Source organism: Macaca nemestrina, chromosome 10 (genome assembly GCF_043159975.1).
Source record: "Macaca nemestrina isolate mMacNem1 chromosome 10, mMacNem.hap1, whole genome shotgun sequence".
Classification (NCBI taxonomy): Eukaryota; Metazoa; Chordata; class Mammalia; order Primates; family Cercopithecidae; genus Macaca; species Macaca nemestrina.
This window is the reverse complement of record NC_092134.1, coordinates 62,575,270-62,603,122: the sequence shown is the minus strand read 5'-3', so window position 1 is coordinate 62,603,122 and position 27,853 is coordinate 62,575,270. Positions and strand designations below refer to the sequence as shown.

Below are 27,853 nucleotides of genomic sequence, written 5' to 3'. Positions count from 1 at the left end.
CTACCGAAAAAGTGTCCAACAGTTATTTATTCACATCATACAGTAAATGCTACAAAATTTATTTACTGTGGCAAAGCAATGAGACAGCCGGACTTTCAAAGCCCTTCAAATAATGTCTAGAGATTATTACTTTACCTATAAGATGCATCTCAAAAGGTAGTCAACAGAAGAACAAAGCTGAGGTATGCCATAAACCCGAGTTTAGAATGTAATTAAAACCCATAGATATCACAAGTTTTTGGCTTTAATAGCTTTCTAAGTCAAATACCTGATAAAAAGTATTTGCAAAGAATATTCTGTGTCACAGAAACAATAAAATGTCTATGTGTTGATCTGGGTGAGTGGTGAGGAAGACAAGAAGTTTTAGGATCCTAGGATCTCAAGGAGAGGATCGCAAGCCCCTGGAAACTCACCACCCTCTTCCTATGTGCTCACAGAATGCTTCCCGCGTCCCTAAAAGCTGCCACTGTATCCTCTCCTCCCTTCCCCCTCCCTTCTTTTTCCCTTAGCTCCTTGACTCCTTTCCTTCCCCTGCTGCTGCTTCTCCTCTTTCTTCTCCTCCATCTTCTTCTCCTTTCCTTTATTTTTCTTTCCCACAAGTCCATGTAACAGAGTAGATCATAATCTTCCCATTTCCATGCCCTTTTGCTGATGTCAAAAACCACCCCTTATATTCCCAAGCCTTACTAGTCCCCAGTTTGCTCCGATTCTGGCCAGGCTAGAACATTCTTCACTCAGCAGCCTATGCTGAACTGAAATGGCCTGTAGTTGCTACCATTCCACCACTTTCACTTGCACCTCTGGGTTCCCTCCTTCCTGGTGTTGTGGCCTTGTGTCTTGACAAATATCCTGGGGATCCAGTGACAAGAGCTACGGATTTTACAGCACACTTTTATCTAAAGCCGTATTTTTTTCCTCTTACCATAGCACTGACCTTGAGGCATTCATATCCTCTCTACATTGTACCTGCACAGAAATCCTAATAACAGCTTAATTGAGTTTCCGGAACATAGTTAGCATTATTTGGGATGGACATTCTAATTGTGCTGTACTCTCCTTGTAACCAATAAACTATAAATTTTCCTGATTACTAATAAAAAGAAGAAAGAGGAAAAAATTCATTTGTGGACAAATGCTCTTATGAAATGCTTTGTGGTGGCAATTGGGAATCAGGAAGAGAGGAGAGACACATGTAACTTTCATGTCCTTTTTAAATGTAGCATTCTAAAACTCACTGTCAATGATATTTGAAACAAGAAAGAGAAAAAGTATTGGAGGAGGGATGCTTGATCCTTCCTTCTGAGCTAGGAAGTCTTAGAAGTTACATATACATTTTAGAGGTTGAGTGTAGCTTTTTACCCTGGCTGGAAAAAAAAGATGTCCACAATTTCTCCAGCTCAAGATACTGACAGTCATGAACACAGTTTATTTGAGTATAAATTCAGTCTCAAAATAATTCTTAGTACCACTACAATGTCCCTCAAACAAGGTCTGCATTGATATATATGTTTCATACACATGTACACACGATATGCACAAATACATCAATTATTCCGTTAAAGTCATTATGCTGCCCCAGAATACATCCCTTGCTTCCTGTATGCCCCATCCATATATCCATTTTCTGTATGGAATGCTTCTTCAAATCAGCTGATATTTAATTGCATCACCCCTTTGCTTTTTGAGGAAGCTAAACATTATTGATTTATTTAAAAAATAACCCTGCCTCCCCGGTTTTTGCTGCTAAATCATCATGTACATAAGTAATAAGTGGATTACAGGAAACATTAGAACTGGAAATTGGTGTTGCCAGCTACCAAAGCCACAGCATGGTTAGAGGCTAGATCAAAAGAGGCTAGGGAAAGTTAATGCAGCAAAATTGCCTATTGCCTCTATGTAATCATCACCCAAAAGAAAAAGCACAGCTTCTTCATGAATCTCCAAACCACAAATAAGCTGAAAGTGAAATGACCTGCCAGAATTCCTCATCGATGCCTTTTATTGTCCATAATATCAAATTAACTCGACAGTACATGACATTACAAGATAGAACAAGCCTCTTGAACTGTAATTCACAGTGACTTTAAGAGTTGATGACTATGGGTATATGATGGTCACTAGAGGAAACATCTCCCATGAGCCCTAGCATTAACAGGAGCATCTCCAGATACAGAGACATCATTGACATCATTTATCTTCACTGAATAAACACAGTACATGACTTTCACCTTCAGAACATCTGCTACTCATGTAAATGCAGAAAACTTGTTCGAGTATTTCAGGATGCCAAGTGACCCACATATTTTCTCTTAACAAGAGTTCATCTTGTGTTCTTAGCTTGTGATTTTTATTGAATTATTGATATTTCCCTCCAGACATTTTCCAAGCAAAACAAGAAACTGTATTTCATTTGTCTCTATTTCCAGATATCCCAAGGGGAACCTAGATCATAATAAATACTCAGTGTATGCTAGTTGAAAACATCGATGAATGGAACTTTGATTCTCAACACTAAGTATACTATATGTAGTAGGTTAAAAAAAAATAAAGAAAAAAAAGAAGCTTGTTAAATTTAATTACATTTGGTGCATAGAGAAGTTGCCAAAATGCAAACATGGTTTCACTGAATTATCTTGCCCTCACAAATCAACTCATTTGATTATATTTTGGAGCAGAGATACAATAACAACCATTTAACTACTGATTTATAGTTTCAGTGTGGATCCTCCTATTATGGTGATAAACCAGAGAGTAACTATAGTCCAAATAGGGTGCCAACCTCAGCATGTATTTAAACCATGACGCCTCCACAATTTGGGAACCTCTAATCTGGGTTATACAAGCAAGGGAACTTTAAGAACATAAGCAATGGGATCATTTTATCACTTTGATTAATAAAGAATGGTGCTTATCAGTAATATCAGAAATATTATCTATCAACTACTCCCAACGCATTTTATTTGCTCCAGTGACAGAAAACTACTCTCCCTCTACCACATCTCTCCCTTTCAGTTGCCTCATTTATTGGCATTTGAGTCAAGTGACCAGAGGATCTTCAATAAGTACTATTTATTTACACAGGCTGAGACTAAGGCCTATCTGCTTAAAACAGATTCTCACAGAAGGCAGGAGGCTCAGTTTAAGATATATTCAACTATAATATAAGGCCTTCCTAAAGTAATCTTTTATTCAAATATTTATTAAGCATCTACCATGTACCATGCATTCTGCTATGAGCAGAGGATACAGGCAAGTTTTCTGATTTCATAAGAAGAAGAAAACAGACAATAGTCCAAGTAACAAATTAGAAGTACCACAGAATAACTGCTGTGGTACAAACCCATTGGGATTCATTGACAACTATTCACAATCAGTGTTTTTCTTTTTTCAAGTATCAATGACAGGAAAGCATCAACATCAGCCTCAGCATCAGTTTAACATACTACTTACCACCACAATTACATTTGCTGCTGGGATTGGAAGATTTTCCACTTCAAGATCTTGACCGTCCACGGCCAGCAGATTGACAGACGGGTCATATGCAGGTCTAGGAAATGCTGAATTGACAATCTGGTGGCGTTTGCTTACTTGAGCTTCGGAAGAAGAATGATAGCTATGTCTATAGATTTTTTGTGGGGCGATATCCAGGCTCTTCTCAATGTCTTGTGAATGCTGATAAACGAATACCGGCTTCCCACTCTTCTTCTGATTAATTGCCAAAAAATGATCATTGTTTCCTGAAAAGCACCCTGAAAGAGGGAAGAAGCAGAAACAATATCAGAGGCCCTATTCAGTAAGAGAGGGAGATATATCTGATGAAGAGACTTACCCTTTCTTGAGAGGCTTTAAGACTTGTGAAGGATTTAGTCTCCATCGTTCTTTCTCTGCTTCATGATTCTTAACAAATAGAATACACCTGGTGGTATGAAGGCCTCTCAAAGACTTTAGGTGGATAGAAGTGGGTGTACTTTGAAAAAGTCCTATTTTTCAGATATTCTGATGCCACTTTTACCAAGAAATTTCCTCCTTTGTCTACACCCATAGTTTCAATACCTAGTTGGGCTTCTATTCCTGGATGTCATATCTGCTGCTGAAATTATAAATATTTTTAACATATTTAAGCTTTCTTTAAATAAAAGCATTTCCTACAATTCTTATTTCCTACTTATTGCTTGTATTACAATGAACAGTTTTCTTCACGCTTACAGAATATTTAAGCTCACTGAGGGAAGAAATCTGAGTGTACTTATTGTGGTACCAGCTTTCAGTAGTCCAAACAATATCCATCCTCTCCTTACTTAGGTAAGTAATATGGCCATCTAGATAGAGACTACATTTCTCTCAGTCTTCCCTGCAACTAAGCATTGCCATTTGATCAAGTTATAGCTATTGGAATGTGAGTAAACAGACGTTAGCAGGGATATGATATGGCCTTCCTTTCTACATTTCCTCCTTTGTGCTGGCTGAAATGCAGATGGTCTGGTAGGAGTATGAGGTAGAAACCATGTGTCAAAGATGGTAGAGCACTAAGACAAAAGATTCTGATCCCTGATGAAAGTGAAACTACCGTATCAACCTCACAGTTCCCACTCAGACGACTAGAGGAGAGAAAAACAATTTTCTATTGTTTTACCTGCTATTATTTTAAATATCTTTGTTACAGCAATTGAATTTATTTAGTAACAAATACATTCATCTTTATTTCTTCTGTTAGATAAATATTCATTGCATATTTATGCCATGGTTTCTCCTGTTTGCTACTGGCCACGGGAGGAAATAGATAATACATATGAATCAAGAAGAATATTACTAGGTCAAATACCAATTAGAAAAGCAAACATGAGATCTGTTACATAACATAGTGCCTAGCAATGGTACCCCAGATTTTCCCTGGGTACCAATGCCTATGGTAACAAGTGCTGTCTTTTTACAAGAATTCTTCTCCAATCTTCTACTATTTTTATCTTTTACTTCCCAAATCATCCAAGGGTCTGCTCTTTGTTTTGTTTTGTTTTTCTTGCAAATTTCAGCTATTCAATAGCATTATCATGGCAGATCTAGTCCTCATGCTACTGGGCATTGCAAATTTCTCTATGTTCTCTTAGGTGAGAAACCCAAGTTCATTTATGCATACAATATACCTTTTCCAAAGCACAGAATCATCCCTAAATGAGTGACATTGGAAAAGTAAACTAGGATGAAAATAGTATGTTATTTTATTTCTTAACCCCAAAGGAATAACTTCATTGTAGTGATATCAGATAGTTTCTCAGAGGGAAAGAAGAAAATTACTCCCCTTTCAGAAATGTAGACACTCTTCTAGGACACTACAATATTACTTAGTAGATTACTTTTTAGTAAAATACTAAACATACACCTTGTGGTCAGAAAGTTTACATACATCTAAAACATTTAGCACCATTTTCCATGAATAAAACAGTGATAAGAATAACAACATTGAGGTATCCGGTTCTGAATTCCATTATACTACATATGTTCTTAATGATAGTTTCATTTCCAAATCCAAGGAACCCATTTAATATGGAGAAATAAAATTCACAATTATTTAAAGGTCATCAATTGTCCAATCATCATCTTTGGCAAACTATGGGTGGCTTGATTGTTTAAAAAAGTTATGGTCGATTCAGCATGCTCAGAACTGAAGACATGATGATTAGTTTCCATTACTATTTCAGGATCCACATAAAATATAATTCAAGTGGTCTAAAAAGATAAAGCTACTGGTAGCAGCAGATGATTCTCATACTATCTATTATATCATGGAATAAAGCACTTGGGCTAAAAAAAAACCCTATCTTTATAATCTCACATGAAAGTTGAAGGGATATTGGTGAAACAGAGTTGCTGAAGATGGAAGACATATATGTTGGTCACACAAGACTTGATGGAAAGCAAAGGCTGTAAAAACTAGCAATTCCTCTACTCTGGATTCTCTAAAATGGTAAATAAAAAAGAAAAAAGCAGCTTAGAAGACTGGAGAAAGTAGATATCTGAAAAGAGGAGAAATAACTGACAAACTGAGTCAATTACACAAATATCTTCAATCTTTTTTTTTTTTTTATATATTACCAATCACACCAAGTCTTTTCAGAGCCACTTTATCTAAATAGCACAGGTAAGTCCAGTTAACAAATGTGTGCTAAAATTGGCCTACCAAAAAAGGGACAAAATCTAAGTTGAAGTACAATTGAAACATAATTAAAATTTCCCAACCTTATCCACTTGTCTGTGTGAGTGAACTTAGTCCTGCCTTGTTCTTGAGTAATGAGTTCTAAGAGAGCCACATAATATCAGGTGTCCTACCACAATCATTAGATAAGAGAAAACATTTCATAGTGCTGTCCTTAGATTCTCTGCATCGGAACTACCTGGGACATGATGATGCAGTTTTTCAGACCCCAGCCTAGAACTACCAAATCATAATCTCTGTAGATGTAGCCTAGGAATCTAGATTTATAATAGAATTCTTATATTCAAACTCTGATGTTTGAGGACCGCTGACCTAGTATCTGGAATGAGTTTTGTATTTTCCATCCTCAAATGGTACCTCTCTACTGCCTCCTTCACTTCAGCTTTATGAATATACTCAAGTAAAAATTTTGGAAAAGTGAAGATTGAGATGCCAAGTTATCTATTAGTGAAGCCGTAATTCTAAAGCAGCCAACAGTCATAGCTCTTTTCCCTCTCTCTCCTATCAACACCTGCCCCTGGACTCAGATGCAGGTGTAGAAGTGCAAGAAACTCACTTTAAATATAATGATATAGATACATGTAAAGTGAAAGAATGAAAAACAATATACCATGAAAACCTAATCAAAAGAAAGCTGGAGTGACTATATTAATATCAACTCAGCACAAACAAATTACCAAGGATAAAGAGGGACATTACATAATGATGGACATATGATGCAATGTACATAAGAATACATAATATTCCTAAATATATATGCATCAAAAATGAGCTTAAAATTCATGGAGCAAAGCTGACAAAAATGAAAGGAGAAATAGGAAAATTCACAATTATCATTGGAGGTTTTAACTGTTCTCTCTCAATAGTATGAGGAGACAGAAAAGGAGGAAAGGCAAGGTTGTACAAGAACAACACCATCAACCAACTGGATTTAATAGGTGTTTACAGAACACACAACCAAAAACACCAGAATACACATTCTTTTCACGTGCTTATGGGGTGTTCATCAAGAAAGATCATATACTGGGCCATAAAATAACATATTTTGAAAACTGAAATTATACAAAGTATACTCTTTGGCCATGAAGGAATTAAACTAGCAGTAACAGAAAGAAAATAAGAATATTTCCAAAATTTGGAAATTAAAAAAACACATTTCTAAATATCCATGGGCCTGGTGGTTCCAAGATGGCCAAATAGGAACAGCTCCAGGCTACAGCTCCAAGCGTGAGCGACCCAGAAGACAGGTGATTTCTGCATTTCCAACTGAGGTACCAGGTTCATCTCACTGGGGTGTGTCAGACAGCGGGTGCAGGACAGTGGGTGCAGCCCACTAAGCGAGAGCTGAAGCAGGGCAAGGCATCACCTCACCCAGGAAGGGGTATGGGAATTCCCTTTCCTAACCAAGGGAAATTGTGACACACAGCACCTGGAAAATTGGGTCACTCCCACCCTAATACTGCGCTTTACCAAGGGTCTTAGCAAATGGCACACCAGGAGATTATATCCTGTGCCTAGCTCAGAGGGTCCCACATGCACAGAGCCTCCCTCATTGCTAGCACAGCAGTCTGAGATCTAACTGCAAGGTGGCAGCAAGGCTGGGGGAGGGGTGCCTGCCATTGCTGAGGCTTGAGTAGGTAAACAAAGCCACCAGGAAACTCAAACTGGGTGGAGCCCATCGCAGTTCAAGGAAGCCTGCCTGCCTCTGTAGAATCCACCTCTGGGGACAGGGCATAGCCAAACAAAAGGCAACAGAAACCTCTGCAGATTTAAATGTCCCTGTCTGACAGCTTTGAAGAGAGTAATGGTTCTCTCAGCATGGAGTTTGAGATCGGAGAATGGACAGACTGCCTCCTCAAGTGGGTCCCTGACCCCCAAGTAGCCTAACTGAGAGGCACCCCCAAGTAGGGGCAGACTGACACCTCACACAGCTGGGTATCCCTCTGAGACGAAGCTTCCAGAGGAACGATCAGGCAGCAACATTTGCTGTCCAGCAATATTCACTCTTCTGCAGCCTCTGCTGCTGATACCCAGGCAAACGGGGTCTGGAGTGGACCTCCAGCAAACTCCAACAGACCTGCAGCTGAGGGTCCTGACTGTTAGAAGGAAAACTAACAAACAGAAAGGACATCCACACCAAAACCCCATCTGCACGTCACCATCATCAAATACCAAAGGTAGATAAAACCACAAATATGGGGGAAAAAAAGAGCAGAAAAGCTGAAATTTCTAAAAATCAGAGTGCCTCTCCCCCTCCAAAGGAACACAGCTCCTCGCCAGCAACAGAACAAAGCTGGATGGAGAATGACTTTGACGAGTTGAGAGAATAAGGCTGCAGATGATCCAACTTCTCCAAGCTAAAGGAGGAAGTTTAAACCCATCGCAAAGAAGCTAAAAACCTTGAAAAAAGATTAGATGAATGGCTAACTAGAAAAACCAATGTAAAGAAGTCCTTAAATGACCTGACAGAGCTGAAAACCATGGCATGAGGACTACGTGACAAATGCACAAGCTTCAGTAACTGATTCGATCAACTGGAAGAAAGGGTATCAGTGATTCAAGATCAAATGAATGAAATGAAACAAGAGGTTTTGGGAAAAAAAGAGTAAAAAGAAACGAACAAAACCTCTAAGAAATACGGGACTATGTGAAAAGACCAAATCTACATCTGATTGGTGTACCTGAAAGTGACGGGGAGAATGGAACCAAGTTGGAAAACACTTTGCAGGATATTATCCAGGAGAACTTCCCCAACCTAGCAAGGCAGGCCAACATTCAAATTCAGGAAATACAGAGAATGCCACAAAGATACTCCTCCAGAAGAGCAACTCCAAGACACATAATTGTCAAATTCACCAAAGTCGAAATGAAGAAAAAAATGTTAAGGGCAGCCAGAGAGAAAGGTCGGGTTACCCACAAAGGGAAGCCCATCAGACTAACAGTGGATCTCTCGGCAGAAACTCTACAAGCCAGAAGAGAGTGGGGGCCAATAGTCAACATTCTTAAAGAAAAGAATTTGCAACCCAGAATTTCATATCCAGTCAAACTAAGTTTTGTAAGTGAAGGAGAAATAAAATCCTTTACAGACAAACAAATGCTTAGAGATTTTGTCACCATCAGGCCTGCCCTACGAGAGCTCCTGAAGGAAGCATTAAACATGGAAAGGAATAACTGGTACCAGCCACTGCAAAACATGCCAAAATGTAAAGACCATCGATGCTAGAAAGAAACTGCATCAACTAACGAGCAAAATAACCAGCTAACATCATAATGGCGGGATCAAGTTCACACATAACAATATTAACCTTAAATGTAAATGGGCTAAATGCTCCAATTAAAAGACACAGACTGGCAAACTGGATAAAGAGTCAAGACCCATTAGTGTGCTGTATTTAGGAGACCCATCTCATGTGCAGAGACAAACATAGGCTCAAAATAAAGGGATGGAGGAAGATCTAACCAAGCAAATGGAAAACAAAAAAATGCAGGGGTTGCAATACTAGTCTCTGATAAAACAGACTTTAAACCAACAAAGATCAAAAGAGACAAAGAAGGCCATTACATAATGGTAAAGGGATCAATTCAACAAGAAGAGCTAACTATCCTAAATATATATGCACCCAATACAGGAGCACCCAGATTCATAAAGCAAGTCCTTAGAGACTTACAATGAGACTTAGACTCCCATACAATAATAATGGGAAACTTTAACACCCCACTGTCAACATTAGACAGATCAACGAGACAGAAAGTTAACAAGGATATCCAGGAATTGAACGCAGTTCTGCACCAAGCAGACCTAATAGACATCTATAGAACTCTCTACCCCAAATCAACAGAATATACATTCTTCTCAGCACCACATCACACTTATTCCAAAATTGACCACATAGTTGGAAGTAAAGCACTCCTCAGCAAATGTACAAGAACAGAAATTATAACAAACTGTCTCTCAGACCACAGTGCAATCAAACTAGAACTCAGGATTAAGAAACTCACTCAAAACCTCTCAACTACATGGAAACTGAACAACCTGCTCCTGAATGACTACTGGGTACATAACGAAATGAAGGCAGAAATAAAGATGTTCTTTGAAACCAATGAGAACAAAGATACAACATACCAGAATCTCTGGGACACATTTAAAGCAGTGTGTAGTGGGAAATTTATAGCACTAAATGCCCACAAGAGAAAGCAGGGAAGATCTAAAATTGACACCCTAACATCACAATTAAAAGAACTAGAGAAGCAAGAGCAAACACATTCAAAAGCTAGCAGAAGACAAGAAATAACTAAGATCAGAGCAGAACTAAAGGAGATAGAGATACAAAAAACCCTTCAAAAAAAAAAAAAAATCAATGAATCCAGGAGTTGGTTTTTTGAAAAGATCAACAAAATCGATAGACCACTAGCAAAACTAATAAAGAGAATCAAATAGACACAATAAAAATGATAAAGGGGGTATCACCACCAATCCCACAGAAATACAAACTACCATCAGAGAATACTTTAACACCTCTATGCAAATAAACTAGAAAACCTAGAAGAAATAGATGAATTCCTGGACACATACACTCTCCCAAGACTAAACCAGGAAGAAGTCGAATCCCTGAATAGACCAATAACAGGTTCAGAAATAGAATCGGCAATAATTAATAGCCTACCAACCAAAAAAAACCCCAGGACCAGATGGACTCACAGCCGAACTCTACCAGAGGTACAAGGAGGAGCTGGTACCATTCGTTGTAAAACTATTCCAATCAATAGAAAAGGAAGGAATCTTCCCTAACTCATTTTATGAGGCCAGCATCATCCTGATACCAAAGCCTGGCAGAGACACAACAAAATAAGAGAATTTTAGACCAATATCCCTGATGAACATCGATGCAAAAATCCTCAATAAAATACTGGCAAACCAAATCCAGCAGCACATCAAAAAGCTTATCCACCATGATCAAGTTGACTTCATCCCTGGGATGCAAGGCTGGTTCGACATACACAAATCAATAAATGTAATCCAGCATACAAACAGAACCAAAGACAAAAACCACATGATTATCTCAGCAGATGCAGAAAAGGCCTTTGACAAAATTCAACAGCCCTTCATGCTAAAAACTCTCAATACATTTGGTATTGACAGAATGTATCTCAAAATAATAAGAGCTATTTATGACAAACCCACAGCCAATATCACACTGAATGGGCAAAAACTGGAAGCATTCCCTTTGAAAACTGGCACAAGACAGGCATGCCCTCTCTCACCACTCCTATTCAACATAGCGTTGGAAGTTCTGGCCAGGGCAATCAAGCAGGAGAAAGAAATAAAGGATATTCAATTAGGAAAAGAGGAAGTCAAACTGTCGCGTTTTGCAGATGATATGATTGTATATTTAGAAAACCCCATCATCTCAGCCCAAAATCTCCTTAAGCTGATAATGAACTTCAGCAAAGTCTCAGGATACAAAATCAATGTGCAAAAATCACAAGCATTCGCATACACCAATAAGAGAAACAGAGAGCCAAATCATGAGTGGACTCACATTCACAATTGCTTCAAAGAGAATAAAATACCTAGGAATCCAACTTACAAGGGATGTGAAGGACCTCTTCAAGGAGAACTACAAACCACTGTTCAATGAAATAAAAGAGGACACAAACAAATGGAAGATCATTCCATGTTCACGGATAGGAAGAGTCAATATCATGAAAATGGCCATACTGCCCAAGGTAATTTATAGATGCCATCCCCATTAAGCTACCAATGACTTTCTTCACAGAATTGGAAAAAACTACTTTAAAGTTCATATGGAACACAAAAATACCCTGCATTGCCAAGACAATCCTAAGCCAAAAGAACAAAGCTGGAGGCATTACATTACCTGACTTCAAACTATACTACAAGGCTATAGTAACCAAAACAGCATGGTACTGGTACCAAAACAGAGATATAGAACAATGGAACAGAACAGAAGCCTCAGAATACCACATATCTATAGCCATCTGATCTTTGACAAACCTGAGAAAAACAAGACATGTGGAAAGGATTCCCTATTTAATAAATGCTGCTGGGAAAATTGGCTAGCCATATGTAGAAAGCTAAAACGGAATCCCTTCCTTACACCTTATACAAAAATTAATTCAAGATAGATTAGAGACTTAAATGTTAGACCTAAAACCATAAAAACCCTAGGACAAAACCTAGGCAAAACCCATTCAGGACATAGGCATGGGCAAGGACTTCATGTCTAAAACACCAAAAGCAATGGCAACAAAATTGACAAATGGGATTTAATTAAACTAAAGAGCTTCTGCACAGCAAAAGAAACTACGATCAGAGTGAACAGGCAACCTACAGAATGGGAGAAAATTTTTGCAATCTACTCATCTGACAAAGGGCTAATATCCAGAACCTACAAAGAACTCAAACAAATTTATAAGAAAAAAAACAACCTCATAAAAAAGTGGGCAAAGGATATGAACAGACACTTTACAAAAGAAGACACTTATGCAGCCAACAGACACATGAAAAAATGCTTATCATCACTCACCATCAGAGAAATGCAAATCAAAACCACAATGAGATAACATCTCACACCAGTTGGAATGGCAATCATTAAAAAGTCAGGAAACAACAGGTTCTGGAAAGGATGTGGAGAAATAGGAACACTTTACACTGTTGGTGGGACTGTAAACTAGTTCAACCATTGTGGAAGATGGTGTGGAAATTCCTCAAGGATCTAGAACTAGAAATACCATTTGACCCAGCCATCCCATTACTGGGTATATACCCAAATGATTATAAATCATGCTGCTATAAAGACACATGCACACCTATGCTTACTGCGGCACTATTCACAATAGCAAAGGCTTGGAACCAACCAAATGTCCATCAATGATAGACTGGATCAAGAAAATGTGGCACATGTACACCATGGAATATTATGCAGCCATAAAAAAGGATGAGTTCATGTCCTTTGTAGGGACATGGATGTAGCTGTAAACCATCATTCTGAGCAAACTATCGCAAGAACAGAAAACCAAACACTGCATGTTCTCACTCATAGGTGGGAACTGAACAATGAGAACACTTGGACACAGGAAGGGGAACATCACACACCAGGCCTGTCATGGGATGGGGGGAGAGGGGAGGGATAGCATTAGGAGATATACCTAATGTAAATGACGAGTTAATGGGTGCAGCACAAGATGGCACATGTATACATATGTAACAAATCTGCATGTTGTGCACATGTACCCTAGAACTTAAAGTACAATTAAAAATATATATCCATGGGCCAACGAGAAAGTCACAAGACAAATTAGAACATATTTTGAACCAAACTAAAATAAAAATACAATATATCATGATTTGTGGGATGCAGTTGAAACAGTGTTTAGAGAAAAAATTATAACATTAAATGCTTATATTAGAATAGAAAAAAGGTCTCAAATCAAAAATATAAGCTTTCTTTTTAAGAAACAAAAAAAAGAGTCAAATAAATGTATAGAAATTAAAAAGTTAAAAGTAGAAATCACTACATTGAAAATAGAAAAACGAGAGAAAAATGAGTGAAACAAAACCTAGTTCTTTGAAAAGATTAGTAAAATTGATAAAACTCTAGCAAGACTGGCAGAGAGAAACACAAATTTCTAATATCAAATGAAAGGAGGGATATCATTACAGACTCAGCAGATGTAAAAATGTATAAAAAGGAAAATAACAATCCTTTTTACATAAATTCAACAATTTAAATAAAATGATAATTCCTTGAAAACCACAAACTATTGAAACTCACCAAAGATGAAATAAATAATCCAAATTGTGCTAAAATTATAAAAGAAATGAAATTTCTACTTAAACCTTTTCTGAATAAAAATCTGCAAGATCAAATGGCATAATTGAAAATGCCTACAAAACATTTAAAGAAAAAGATAACATCAAATCTATATAATTTCTCCCAGAAAATAGAAGGGGAAACATTCCCCAAAATCATTTGATGAAGCCACAATTACCCTGATAACAAAAGCAGATAGAGACAATCCTAAAAACAAAACAAAACAAAACTATAGACCAATACTGCTTATGAACACAAATGTAAAAGTCCTCAACAAAATATTAGCAAATTGAATGCAGAATTATATAAAAAGACATATGCCACTACCAAATGGGGTTGATTTTCCTGGGAATATAGGTCTGTTTCAGTATTTGAAAAATAATCTATATAACCCACCCTATTGACAGTCTAAAGAAGAAAAGTAATAGTCATATTAATTGATGAAAAAACTGTTTGATAAAATGCATGTCTATTCATAGTAAGAAAAAATTAAGTAACCTAGAAATAGAAGAGAATGTTCTCAACCTGATAAAAGGTACCTACACCAAACCCCACGGCAAACATTATGCTTAATAGTGAAAAGCTGAATGCTCCCCTTCTAAGACAAGGACATGGCACCCATACCATTGCTATATAACTTTGTACTAAGAGTCCTAGTCACTGCAATGAGACAAAGAAAAGGAGCAAAAGACATAAAACTGTTCTATTTGCAGATGACATTATTGTCTATGTAAAAATCCCTAGAACTGACAGGTGAGTTTAGTAAGGTTACACAATATAAAGGCAATCTACAAAACTCAATGGCATTTGTATAAGTTAGCAATGTATAATTAAAAAGTAAAAGTAAAAAAAAAAGCTGACCCCAAAATAAAATACTTAGGTATAAATCTAACAGAGCATGTACGATATATATATATATATGAATGATACATATATATGATACATACATATATGATATATATGACACCTATATGATATATGTGATACATATATACGACACACACATGACATATATGATACATACATAATATATATGATACATACACGATACATATGACACATATATGATACATACATGATACATGACACATACAGACATGATACATACATGACATACATGACACACATACATATATGATACACGTATGATACATATATGATACATATATGATACATGTATATGATACGTACATATATACAATACATGTATATGATATGTACATATATATGATACATGTATATGATATGTACATATATACCGAAAACTACAAAATGAACAAAGAAATCAGAGACGATCTAAATAAATATACTATGTTCATGAATTAGAAGACTCTACATAATGAAGATATCAATCATCTCCAATTAGAATCAAAATATCACTAGAATTTTTTGTAGATACAGATATGTTGATTCTAAAATTTACATAGAAAGGCAAAAGAAATAGAAAGCTAAAACAATTTTGAAAAAATAATAAAGTTGAAAAAATAATAAAGTTAAAAAAACCTGCTCAATTCTAAACCTTACTATAAAGCTATAGTAATTGAGGTAGTAGTGTAGTATTGGCAAAGAAATAGACAAACAGATCAATGGTGAAAACAGATTTCGTGCAGAAGCATGACGCTGGATTCATACATCACACCATATACAAAAATGAATTAAAGATTTTCATATAAAATCAAAAACAGTAAAACTACTAGAAGAAAACATAGGCAAAAACCTCCACAACATTAGTGTGGGTAATGATTTTTTTAAATATGATCCCAAAAGCACAGGCAACTAAAGCAAAAATAGACAAATGGGATTGCATCAAACTAAAAAGTTTCTGCAGAGCAAAGGAAGCAGTAAAATCAAGTGATAACCCACAGAATGGGAGAAAATACTTGCAAACCACACATCTGATAAGGGGTTAATATCAAAAGTACATAAGGAACTCAAACAATGTAATGCCAAAATCATTAACCTAGTTAAAAAATGGGCAAAAGGGGGCGGAGCAAGATGGCCGAATAGGAACAGCTCCAGTCTCCAACTCCCAGCGCGAGCGACACAGAAGACCGGTGATTTCTGCATTTTCAACTGAGGTACTGGGTTCATCTCACTGGGGAGTGCCGGACGATCGGTGCTAGTCAGCTGCTGCAGCCCGACTAGCGAGAGCTGAAGCAGGGCGAGGCATCACTTCACCTGGGAAGCGCAAGGGGGAAGGGAATCCCTTTTCCTAGCCAGGGGAACTGAGACACACAACACCTGGAAAATCGGGTAACTCCCACCCCAATACTGCGCTTTAAGCAAACAGGCACACCAGGAGATCATATCCCACACCTGGCCGGGAGGGTCCCACACCCAGGGAGCCTCCCTCATTGCTAGCACAGCAGTCTGTGATCTACCGGCAAGGCAGCAGCGAGGCTGGGGGAGGGGCACCCGCCATTGCTGAGGCTTAAGTAGGTAAACAAACTGCTGGGAAGCTCAAATTGGGTGGAGCTCACCAAGGAAACCTGCCTGTCTCTGTAGACTCCACCTCTGGGGACAGGGCACAGCTAAACAACAACAACCAAAAAAAAAAAAAAAAAAAGCAGCAGAAACCTCTGCAGACGTAAACGACTCTGTCTGACAGCTTTGAAGAGAGCAGTGGATCTCCCAACACGGAGGTTGAGATCTGAGAAGGGACAGACTTCCTGCTCAAGTGGGTCCCTGACCCCTGAGTAGCCTAACTGGGAGACATCCCCCACTAGGGGCAGTCTGACACCCCACACCTCACAGGGAGGAGTACACCCTTGAGAGGAAGCTTCCAAAGCAAGAATCAGACAGGTACACTCGCTGTTCAGAAATATTCTATCTTCTGCAGCCTCTGCTGCTGATACCCAGGCAAACAGGGTCTGGAGTGGACCTCAAGCAATCTCCAACAGACCTACAGCTGAGGGTCCTGACTGTTAGAAGGAAAACTATCAAACAGGAAGGACACCTACACCAAAACCCCATCAGTACATCACCATCATCAAACACCAGAGGCAGATAAAACCACAAAGATGGGGAAAAAGCAGGGCAGAAAAGCTGGAAATTCAAAAAATAAGAGTGCATCTCCCCCGGCAAAGGAGCGCAGATCATCGCCAGCAACGGATCAAAGCTGGACGGAGAATGACTTTGACGAGATGAGAGAAGGCTTCAGTCCATCAAATTTCTCAGAGCTAAAGGAGGAATTACGTACCCAGCGCAAAGAAACTAAAAATCTTGAAAAAAAAGTGGAAGAATTGATGGCTAGAGTAATTAATGCAGAGAAGGTCCTAAACGAAATGAAAGAGATGAAAACCATGACACGAGAAATACGTGACAAATGCGCAAGCTTCAGTAACCGACTCGATCAACTGGAAGAAAGAGTATCAGCGATTGAGGATCAAATGAATGAAATGAAGCGAGAAGAGAAACCAAAAGAAAAAAGAAGAAAAAGAAATGAACAAAGCCTGCAAGAAGTATGGGATTATGTAAAAAGACCAAATCTACGTCTGATTGGGGTGCCTGAAAGTGAGGGGGAAAATGGAACCAAGTTGGAAAAAACTCTTCAGGATATCATCCAGGAGAACTTCCCCAACCTAGTAGGGCAGGCCAACATTCAAATCCAGGAAATACAAAGAACGCCATAAAGATACTCCTCGAGAAGAGCAACTCCAAGACACATAATTGCCAGATTCACCAAAGTTGAAATGAAGGAAAAAATCTTAAGGGCAGCCAGAGAGAAAGGTCGGGTTACCCACAAAGGGAAGCCCATCAGACTAACAGCAGATCTGTCAGCAGAAACTCTACAAGCCAGAAGAGAGTGGGGGCCAATAGTCAACATTCTTAAAGAAAAGAATTTTCAACCCGGAATTTCATATCCAGCCAAACTAAGTTTCATAAGTGAAGGAGAAATAAAATCCTTTACAGATAAGCAAATGCTTAGAGATTTTGTCACCACTAGGCCTGCCTTACAAGAGACCCTGAAGGAAGCACTCAACATGGAAAGGAACAACCGGTACCAGCCATTGCAAAAACATGCCAAAATGTAAAGACCATTTAGGCTAGGAAGAAACTGCATCAACTAACGAGCAAAATAACCAGTTAATATCGTAATGGCAGGATCAAGTTCACACATAACAATATTAACCTTAAATGTAAATGGACTAAATGCTCCAATTAAAAGACACAGACTGGCTAACTGGATAAAGAGTCAAGACCCATCAGTTTGCTGTATTCAGGAGACCCATCTCACACGCAGAGACATACATAGGCTCAAAATAAAGGGATGGAGGAAGATCTAACCAAGCAAATGGAGAACAAAAAAAAAGCAGGGGTTGCAATACTAGTCTCTGATAAAACAGACTTTAAACCATCAAAGATCAAAAGAGACAAAGAAGGCCATTACATAATGGTAAAAGAATCAATTCAACAGGAAGAGCTAACTATCCTAAATACACCCAATACAGGAGCACCCAGATTCATAAAGTCCTTAGAGACTTAAAAAGAGACTTAGACTCCCATACAATTATAATGGGAGACTTCAACACTCCACTGTCAACATTAGACAGATCAACGAGACAGAAAGTTAACAAGGATATCCAGGAATTGAACTCATCTCTGCAGCAAGCAGACCTAATAGACATCTATAGAACTCTCCACCCCAAATCAACAGAATATACATTCTTCTCAGCACCACATCGCACTTACTCCAAAATCGACCACGTAATTGGAAGTAAAGCACTCCTCAGCAAATGTACAAGAACAGAAATTATAACAAACTGTCTCTCAGACCACAGTGCAATCAAACTAGAACTCAGGACTAAGAAACTCAATCAAAACCGCTCAACTACATGGAAACTGAACAACCTGCTCCTGAATGACTACTGGGTACATAACGAAATGAAGGCAGAAATAAAGATGTTCTTTGAAACCAATGAGAACAAAGATACAACATACCAGAATCTCTGGGACACATTTAAAGCAGTGTGTAGAGGGAAATTTATAGCACTAAATGCCCACAAGAGAAAGCAGGAAAGATCTAAAATTGACACTCTAACATCGCAATTAAAAGAACTAGAGAAGCAAGAGCAAACACATTCGAAAGCTAGCAGAAGGCAAGAAATAACTAAGATCAGAGCAGAACTGAAGGAGATAGAGACACAAAAAAACCCTCCAAAAAATCAATGAATCCAGGAGTTGGTTTTTTGAAAAGATCAACAAAATTGACAGACCACTAGCAAGACTAATAAAGAAGAAAAGAGAGAAGAATCAAATTGACGCAATTAAAAATGATAAAGGGGATATCACCACCGACCCCACAGAAATACAAACTACCATCAGAGAATACTATAAACACCTCTACGCAAATAAACTGGAAAATCTAGAAGAAATGGATAATTTCCTGGACACTTACACTCTTCCAAGACTAAACCAGGAAGAAGTTGAATCCCTGAATAGACCAATAGCAGGCTCTGAAATTGAGGCAATAATTAATAGCCTACCAACCAAAAAAGTCCAGGACCAGATGGATTCACAGCTGAATTCTACCAGAGGTACAAGGAGGAGTTGGTACCATTCCTTCTGAAACTATTCCAATCAATAGAAAAAGAGGGAATCCTCCCTAACTCATTTTATGAGGCCAACATCATCCTGATACCAAAGCCTGGCAGAGACACAACAAAAAAAGAGAATTTTAGACCAATATCCCTGATGAACATCGATGCAAAAATCCTCAATAAAATACTGGCAAACCGGATTCAGCAACACATCAAAAAGCTTATCCACCGTGATCAAGTGGGCTTCATCCCTGGGATGCAAGGCTGGTTCAACATTCGCAAATCAATAAACATAATCCAGCATATAAACAGAACCAAAGACAAGAACCACATGATTATCTCAATAGATGCAGAAAAGGCTTTTGACAAAATTCAACAGCCCTTCATGCTAAAAATGCTCAATAAATTCGGTATTGCTGGAACGTACCTCAAAATAATAAGAGCTATTTATGACAAACCCACAGCCAATATCATACTGAATGGGCAAAAACTGGAAAAATTCCCTTTGAAAACTGGCACAAGACAGGGATGCCCTCTCTCACCACTCCTATTCAACATAGTGTTGGAAGTTCTGGCTAGGGCAATTAGGCAAGAGAAAGAAATCAAGGGTATTCAGTTAGGAAAAGAAGAAGTCAAATTGTCCCTGTTAGCAGATGACATGATTGTATATTTAGAAAACCCCATTGTGTCAGCCCAAAATCTCCTTAAGCTGATAAGCAACTTCAGCAAAGTCTCAGGATACAAAATTAATTGTGCAAAAATCACAAGCATTCTTATACACCAGTAACAGACAAACAGAGAGCCAAATCAGGAATGAACTTCCATTCACAATTGCTTCAAAGAGAATCAAATACCTAGGAATCCAACTGACAAGGGATGTAAAGGACCTCTTCAAGGAGAACTACAAACCACTGCTCAGTGAAATAAAAGAGGACACAAACAAATGGAAGAACATACCATGCTCATGGATAGGAAGAATCAATATCGTGAAAATGGCCATACTGCCCAAGGTAATTTATAGATTCAATGCCATCCCCATCAAGCTACCAATGAGTTTCTTCACAGAATTGGAAAAAACTGCTTTAAAGTTCATATGGAACCAAAAAAGAGCCCGCATCTCCAAAACAATCCTAAGTCAAAAGAACAAAGCTGGAGGCATCATGCTACCTGACTTCAAACTATACTACAAGGCTACAGTAACCAAAACAGCATGGTACTGGTACCAAAACAGAGATATATATAGACCAATGGAACAGAACAGAGTCCTCAGAAATAATACCACACATCTACAGCCATCTGATCTTTGACAAACCTGACAAAAACAAGAAATGGGGAAAGGATTCCCTATTTAATAAATGGTGCTGGGAAAATTGGCTAGTCATAAGTAGAAAGCTGAAACTGGATCCTTTCCTTACTCCATATACAAAAATTAATTCAAGATGGATTAGAGACTTAAATGTTAGACCTAATACCATAAAAATCCTAGAGGAAAACCTAGGTATCACCATTCAGGACATAGGCATGGGCAAAGACTTCATGTCTAAAACACCAAAAGCAACAGCAGCAAAAGCCAAAATTGACAAATGGGATCTAATTAAACTAAAGAGCTTCTGCACAGCAAAAGAAACTACCATCAGAGTGAACAGGCAACCTACAGAATGGGAGAAAATTTTTGCAATCTACTCATCTGACAAAGGGCTAATATCCAGAACCTACAAAGAACTCAAACAAATTTACAAGAAAAAAACAAACAACCCCATCAAAAAGTGGGCAAAGGATATGAACAGACATTTCTCAAAAGAAGACATTCATACAGCCAACAGACACATGAAAAAATGCTCATCATCCCTGGCCATCAGAGAAATGCAAATCAAAACCACAATGAGATACCATCTCACACCAGTTAGAATGGTGATCATTAAAAAGTCAGGAAACAACAGGTGCTGGAGAGGATGTGGAGAAATGGGAACACTTTTACACTGTTGGTGGGATTGTAAAGTAGTTCAACCATTATGGAAAACAGTATGGCGATTCCTCAAGGATCTAGAACTAGATGTACCATATGACCCAGCCATCCCATTACTGGGTATATACCCAAAGGATTATAAATTATGCTGCTATAAAGACACATGCACACGTATGTTTATTGCAGCACTATTCACAATAGCAAAGACTTGGAATCAACCCAAATGTCCATCAGTGACAGATTGGATTAAGAAAATGTGGCACATATACACCATGGAATACTATGCAGCCATAAAAAAGGATGAGTTTCCGTCCTTTGTAGGGACATGGATGCAGCTGGAAACCATCATTCTTAGCAAACTATCACAAGAACAGAAAACCAAACACCACATGTTCTCACTCATAGGTGGGAACTGAACAATGAGATCACTTGGACTCAGGAAGGGGAACATCACACACCGGGGCCTGTCGTGGGGAGGGGGAAGTGGGGAGGGATTGCATTGGGAGTTATACCTGATGTAAATGACAAGTTGATGGGTGCAGCACACCAACATGGCAGAAGTATACATATGTAACAAACCTGCACGTTATGCACATGTACCCTACAACTTAAAGTATAATAATAATAAATAAATTAAAAGAAAATGAAAAAAAAAATAAATAAAGAAAAAAAAAATAAATAAATAAATAAAAATAAAAAAAATGGGCGAAAGAGTTGAACAGACATTTCTGAAAAGACGACTTACAAATTTCCAATAGGCACATGAAAATATGCTCAGCATCACTAATCATTAGGAAAATGCAAATTAAAGCCACAATGAGGTAACGCCATATACCTGTTAGAATGGGTTTATCAAAAAAGATGACACTTAAGTTGGCCAGGATGGGAAGAAAGAGGAACTCTTGCACATCGTTGGTGGGAATGTAAATGAGTACAGGTGATTTCCTTTCCAAAATGCCTGGGACCAGATATGTTTTGAATTTTGAATTTTTTGGGATTTTGGAATATTTGCAGAATATATACCAATTGAGCATCCGTAATTAAAAGGTCCAAAATTCAAAATACTCCAACAAACATTTCCTTTGAGCATCATGTTGGTATGCAAAAAGTTTTCTAGTTTGGAGAATTTAGGGTTTTGGATTTTTGGATTAGGGATCCTCAACCTGTATAGTCATTATGGGAAATGGTATGGCGGTTCCTCAAAAAACTAAAAATAGAACTACCATATGTTCCAGCAATCCCACTTCTGGGTGTGTATCTCCCCAAAATTAAATCAATTGTCAAAGAGATGTCTGCACTCCCATGTTCACTGAAGCATTATTCACAATAGCCAAGATACAAAAACAACCTAAGTGTCCATCAATAGACAAATGGGTAAAAGAGCATGGTACTGCTATAAAAATAGGCATCTAGACCAATGGAACAGCATACAGAACCCAGAAATAAACTCAAATACTTACAGCCAAATGATCTTCGATAAAGCAAACAAAAACATAAAATGGGGAAAGGACACTTTGCAAAAAGTGGTGCTGGGATCATTGGTTAGCCACATGTAGAAGAACGAAACTGGATCCTCATCTCTCACTTTATACAAAAATCAACTCGAGTTGGATTAAGGACTTAAATCTGAGACCTAAAACTAAAAATCCTAGAACATGATATTGGAAAAACCCTTCTAGATATCATCTTAGGCGAGGATTTCATGGCCAAGAACCGAAAAGCAAATGCAATAAAAACACAGATAAATAGCTGGGACTTAATTAAGAGCTTTTGCATGGCAAAAGGAACAGTCAGAAGAGTAAACAGACAACCCATAGAGGGGGAGAAAATCTTCATAATCTATTCTATTTTTAGTTTTTTTGAGGAACCTCTATACCATTTCCCATAATACATCTGACAAAGGACTAATATTCAGAATCTACACAAACTCAGACAAATCAGCAAGAACAAAACAAACATAAAACCAACATATGAAAAATGCTCAACATCACTAATGATCAGGGAAACAACCCTATTAAAAAATCCCATAAAAAAAAAGTGGGCTAAGGACATGAATAGACAATTCTCAAAAGAAGGTATACAAATGGCCAACCAACATATGAAATAATGCTCAACATCACTAATGATCAGGGAAATGCAAATCAAAACCGCAATGCAATACCATCTCGCTCCTGCCAGAATGGCCATAATCAAAAAATCAAAAAACAGTAGATGTTGGCATGGATGCAGTGATCAGGGAACACTTCTACACTACTAGTGGGAATGTAAACTAGTACAGCCACTATGGAAAACAGTGTGGAGATCCTTAAAGAACTAAAAGTAGAACTACTATTTGATCCAGCAATCCCACTACTGGGTATCTACCCAAAGGAAAAGAAGTCGTTACATGAAAAAGATACTTGCAAACACATGTTTATGGCAGCAAAGTTCGCAACTGCAAAATCGTGGAACCAGCCCAAATGCCTGTCAATCAACGAGTGGGTAAAGAGACTGAGATCTATATTTATGAGATACTGTGATATATAATATATATAGATATCTATCTATATATATATATGTATAGCTATATCTATATATACAAACAATGGAATACTACTCAGCCATAAGAATGAATTAATGGCATTCGCAGCAACCTGAATGGTATTGGAGACTGTTATTCTAAGTGAAGTAACTTCAGGAATGGAAAACCAAACATCATTTGTTCTCACTGATATGTGGGAGCTAAGCTGTGAGGATGAAAAACTATAAGAATGATACAATGGACTTTGGGGACCAGGGAGAAGAGTGGGAGGGGCGCAAAGGATAAAAGTCTACAAATAGGGTGCAGCGCATACTGCTAGGGTGATAGGTGCACCAAAATCTCACAGATCAGCACTAAAGAACTTACCCATGTAACCAAACACCCCCTGTACCCCAATAACATATAGGAAAAAGAGAAAAGGTAGCATGTACATATAATGTAATACTATTCAGTCTTATAAAAAGAAAGAAATCCTAACCTTTGTGACAACACGGATGAATCTAGAGGACATTATGCTGAGTGAAATAAGGTGGGCGCAGAAAGACAAATATCGTATGATCTCACTTATATGTGGAATCTAGAGAAGTAGAGAGTAGAATGATGGTTACCAAAGGCTGGGACAGGGAATGGGGAAGGAATGGGGAGTTGCTGGTTAAAAGATATAAAGTTTAAGATAGACAGGAAAAATAAATTTTGAGATATATTGCACAGCAGGGTGACTATAGTCAATAATTTATTGTGTACTTCAAAATATCTAAGACCATAAATTTGAAATGTCTCACCACAAAGATGCTAAACAAGTGAGGTGATAAATATGTTAATTGTCTTAATCATTCTACCCTGCATACATACATAAAAACATCACATTTTATCCCATATGTATAATTATGATCTGTCAGTTAAAAATATAAATCAAAAATAAAATAACTGCTAAATAAAATTTAAAAAATGAATTCAGAGAAAGTATTACCATTTGATTTTTGATAAAGGTGCACAAACAATAAAGGATAGTCCTTTCAAAATTACATTTAAAGTATTAGACATCCATATGTAACAAAATGAACATTTACCTAAACTTCACACCTTATGCAAAATTAACTAAAAAGGTTCATAGCTCTAAATGTGTAATGTATAAACTACAGAACTTTTAGAAGAAAACATAGAATAAAATCTTTATTACCTAAGGTTAGGCAAAGGTTTCTTAGACATGACATCAAAATCACAATCCACAGAGAAAAAGATAATCTGGATGGCATCAGAATAAAAAGAAATTTGCTCTGTGAAAGATACTGTTAAGAAAGGGAGAAAGCTAGCTACAGAGTGGTAGAAAAATAATTACAAATCACATATCCAACAAAAGGCCTGTAACTGGAATGTATAAAGAACTCTCAAAACTCAACAATTAGAAAACAAACCAGTTTAAAAATGGGCTGAAGACTTGAACAAACACTTTATTAAAGAGGATACACGAATGGCAAATTAGCAAATGAAAGTATGTCCATTTCTATTAGCCAATATGAAAATGCATATTAAAAATTGCGATATGATATTAGAATTGGTAAAATGAAATGTACTAATACTAGAGAGGATCTGGAGCAACTAGAAGTCTCAGACCTTGCAGGTGAGAATGCAAAATGGCAAAGGCACTCTGGAAAATGGTTTGACAGTTTCTTGTAAAGGTAAACACATACTTACCATATGATACAACAATTTCACTTCTACATTCTTACCCTAGAGAAATAAAAATATATATTCCCACAAATGTCTGTAAACAAATTTTATTAGCAAGTCTATTCATAATTGCCCCCAAATGGAAACAACTCTAATGTTCTTCAATGGTGGATGGATAGACAAACTATGATGCGTCTAAACAATGTAGCACCACTCATCAGTAAAAAGAAATGAGCTATTGATCCACACAACTTGGATATAAAAGGAAGTAGGTTGAGTGAAAGAAGCCAGTCTCAAAAAGTCACTGTATTTTTTTCACTATATGACATTTTCAAAAGACAAAAAATATAGTGACGAAATACAGATCAGTGGTTATTTGGGTAGAAGAGTTGGAGACAAAAAGGTAGTATGAAGTTTTTTGTGGTGATCGAACTGTTCTGTATCCAGATTGTGGTTGTGATTACATGAATCTATACATGTGTAAAAATGTATAGAACTATACACCAAAAAAGTCAATAGGTTATACATGTTTTGTAAGCTACTTTTTTCGAGCATGACTATATCAAACATATCTTTTCTCATCACTAAATTTAAGTCTTTTTCATAAGAAATATCATTAATGAATTTATAAAAAGTAGTGTCAGTGTGTTGGGAAGGGACAGAAAGCTAAATTTAATTGAAATGAGGACTGAGTGGGAGATAAAGTAGAAACAAAATAAGTGGAAAAATCACATTTGGGTGTAATAAGAGAGTGACTATGTGTTACCAGGAAGGAAAGATAGGGTGAGGGATGTGTTTTTGGTTTCTTTTTAAGAAGGTAGAGATTTCGGCACATTTAATCTCAAGTAGAAGGAGCCAGCTGAAAGGAGTGATCAGATATAAGAGAAAGCAGCTGGAATAATTAGTAGACTGAACTCCCCCAGAAGATAGGAGAGAGGACCCAGAGTACAGGCAGAGGAATGAGCCTTGGATTTGAGGAAGGTATTTATTTCATTATATATAGCGGGGAGGGAGATTAGGGATGTTAATGGGTTTGGTGTTGGAAGTTGAGAAAGTTATGTTCCGATGGTGTCTGTATTTTCTGTGTAGAAGGAGATGAAGTCATCTCATAAGAGAGCGAGGATTAGGGAGAAAAGATGGAAGGTTTCAGGAGAATGGAGAGGGATTGAAAGAGTTATTGTAAAGAAAGTTGATATGAAATACGTGGTAGGATTTCTCGTCTTCATTGAGAGTTCAGTGATAGTTTTCCCTACCTGTGAGGGATAGTGTCTCTTACAGAATATTTAGTAAGTAGCTTGTCAAAGATACTAATCTGCATTTAAAATAAAAGTACTTTTGTCATAAAAACACATTTACATGAAAATGATCAGTGAGATTTGATGGTCATAAAATTGCACAATTGAAATGTCATTCTGGATATGACCTTGGTAGCCTCTAAAGAGATCTTTAACAAAGGAAAGAGAAATGAATGAAATTACAATGTTAAGTTAGAGTACATTATGATTCATTATTTCAAATTCAGTGTTGGTTATTCCTGCATGCATAAGGTAGAATGGCCTTGTATACACTCTCTCAGAATAAATCCTTGCATTGCAAGTACTTAAGTCAATGTCAATAAGTTGTGAAAGGAAAGAATAAAACAGTGAACAGTGATCTCTAAAGAGACTTGAAAAAGTGAACAATCAGAAAAAGGCTTTTGCTGTGTAATCAGTTTTTGAAAAGACAATCATTGTTTTGTTAGGAATGTTAACGCCTTCTTCTCTAGAAAGGACATAAATGGATAGTATCAGGGGCTTCCCTTGGGAATTTATGCATAAGAAATGATTAGGCTCCCATTTATTTGATTTGTTAACACCTCTCAGGAAAATTAAAAATACGTGGTGGTACCAATAAAAGTTCTTTTGGGAAAAATGCCTATTTAGTATTGAGAAAGGAAAAAAAAAAACATGCTTTTGATTAACAGGAAAGAATTAAGAAATAAATGAGGGACCTAGATTCTAATTTAAATGATCTCCCAACTTCTCTCTCCCCATCTATGTTAGCTCACCCCAATGAGCCTCAGTCTTCTCATCAGAAAATGTAGCTGGTTCTTGCATATCTACAACTAGA

The 27,853-nt window shown here is 37.4% G+C and overlaps 1 protein-coding gene across 2 annotated transcripts in view; it reads right to left on the bottom strand.

Moving 5' to 3' along the window:
* The window catches only part of LOC105473380 (protein tyrosine phosphatase receptor type R), a 273,852-nt gene that overhangs the window by 231,729 nt on the left and 14,270 nt on the right, over window positions 1–27,853 (bottom strand). For both annotated transcript variants that reach the window (XM_071071446.1, XM_011727166.2), the window contains exon 2: window positions 3,451–3,749. In XM_071071446.1, the coding sequence (XP_070927547.1) occupies window positions 3,451–3,749 (299 nt within the window). The remainder of the gene's footprint in view (window positions 1–3,450; window positions 3,750–27,853) is intronic.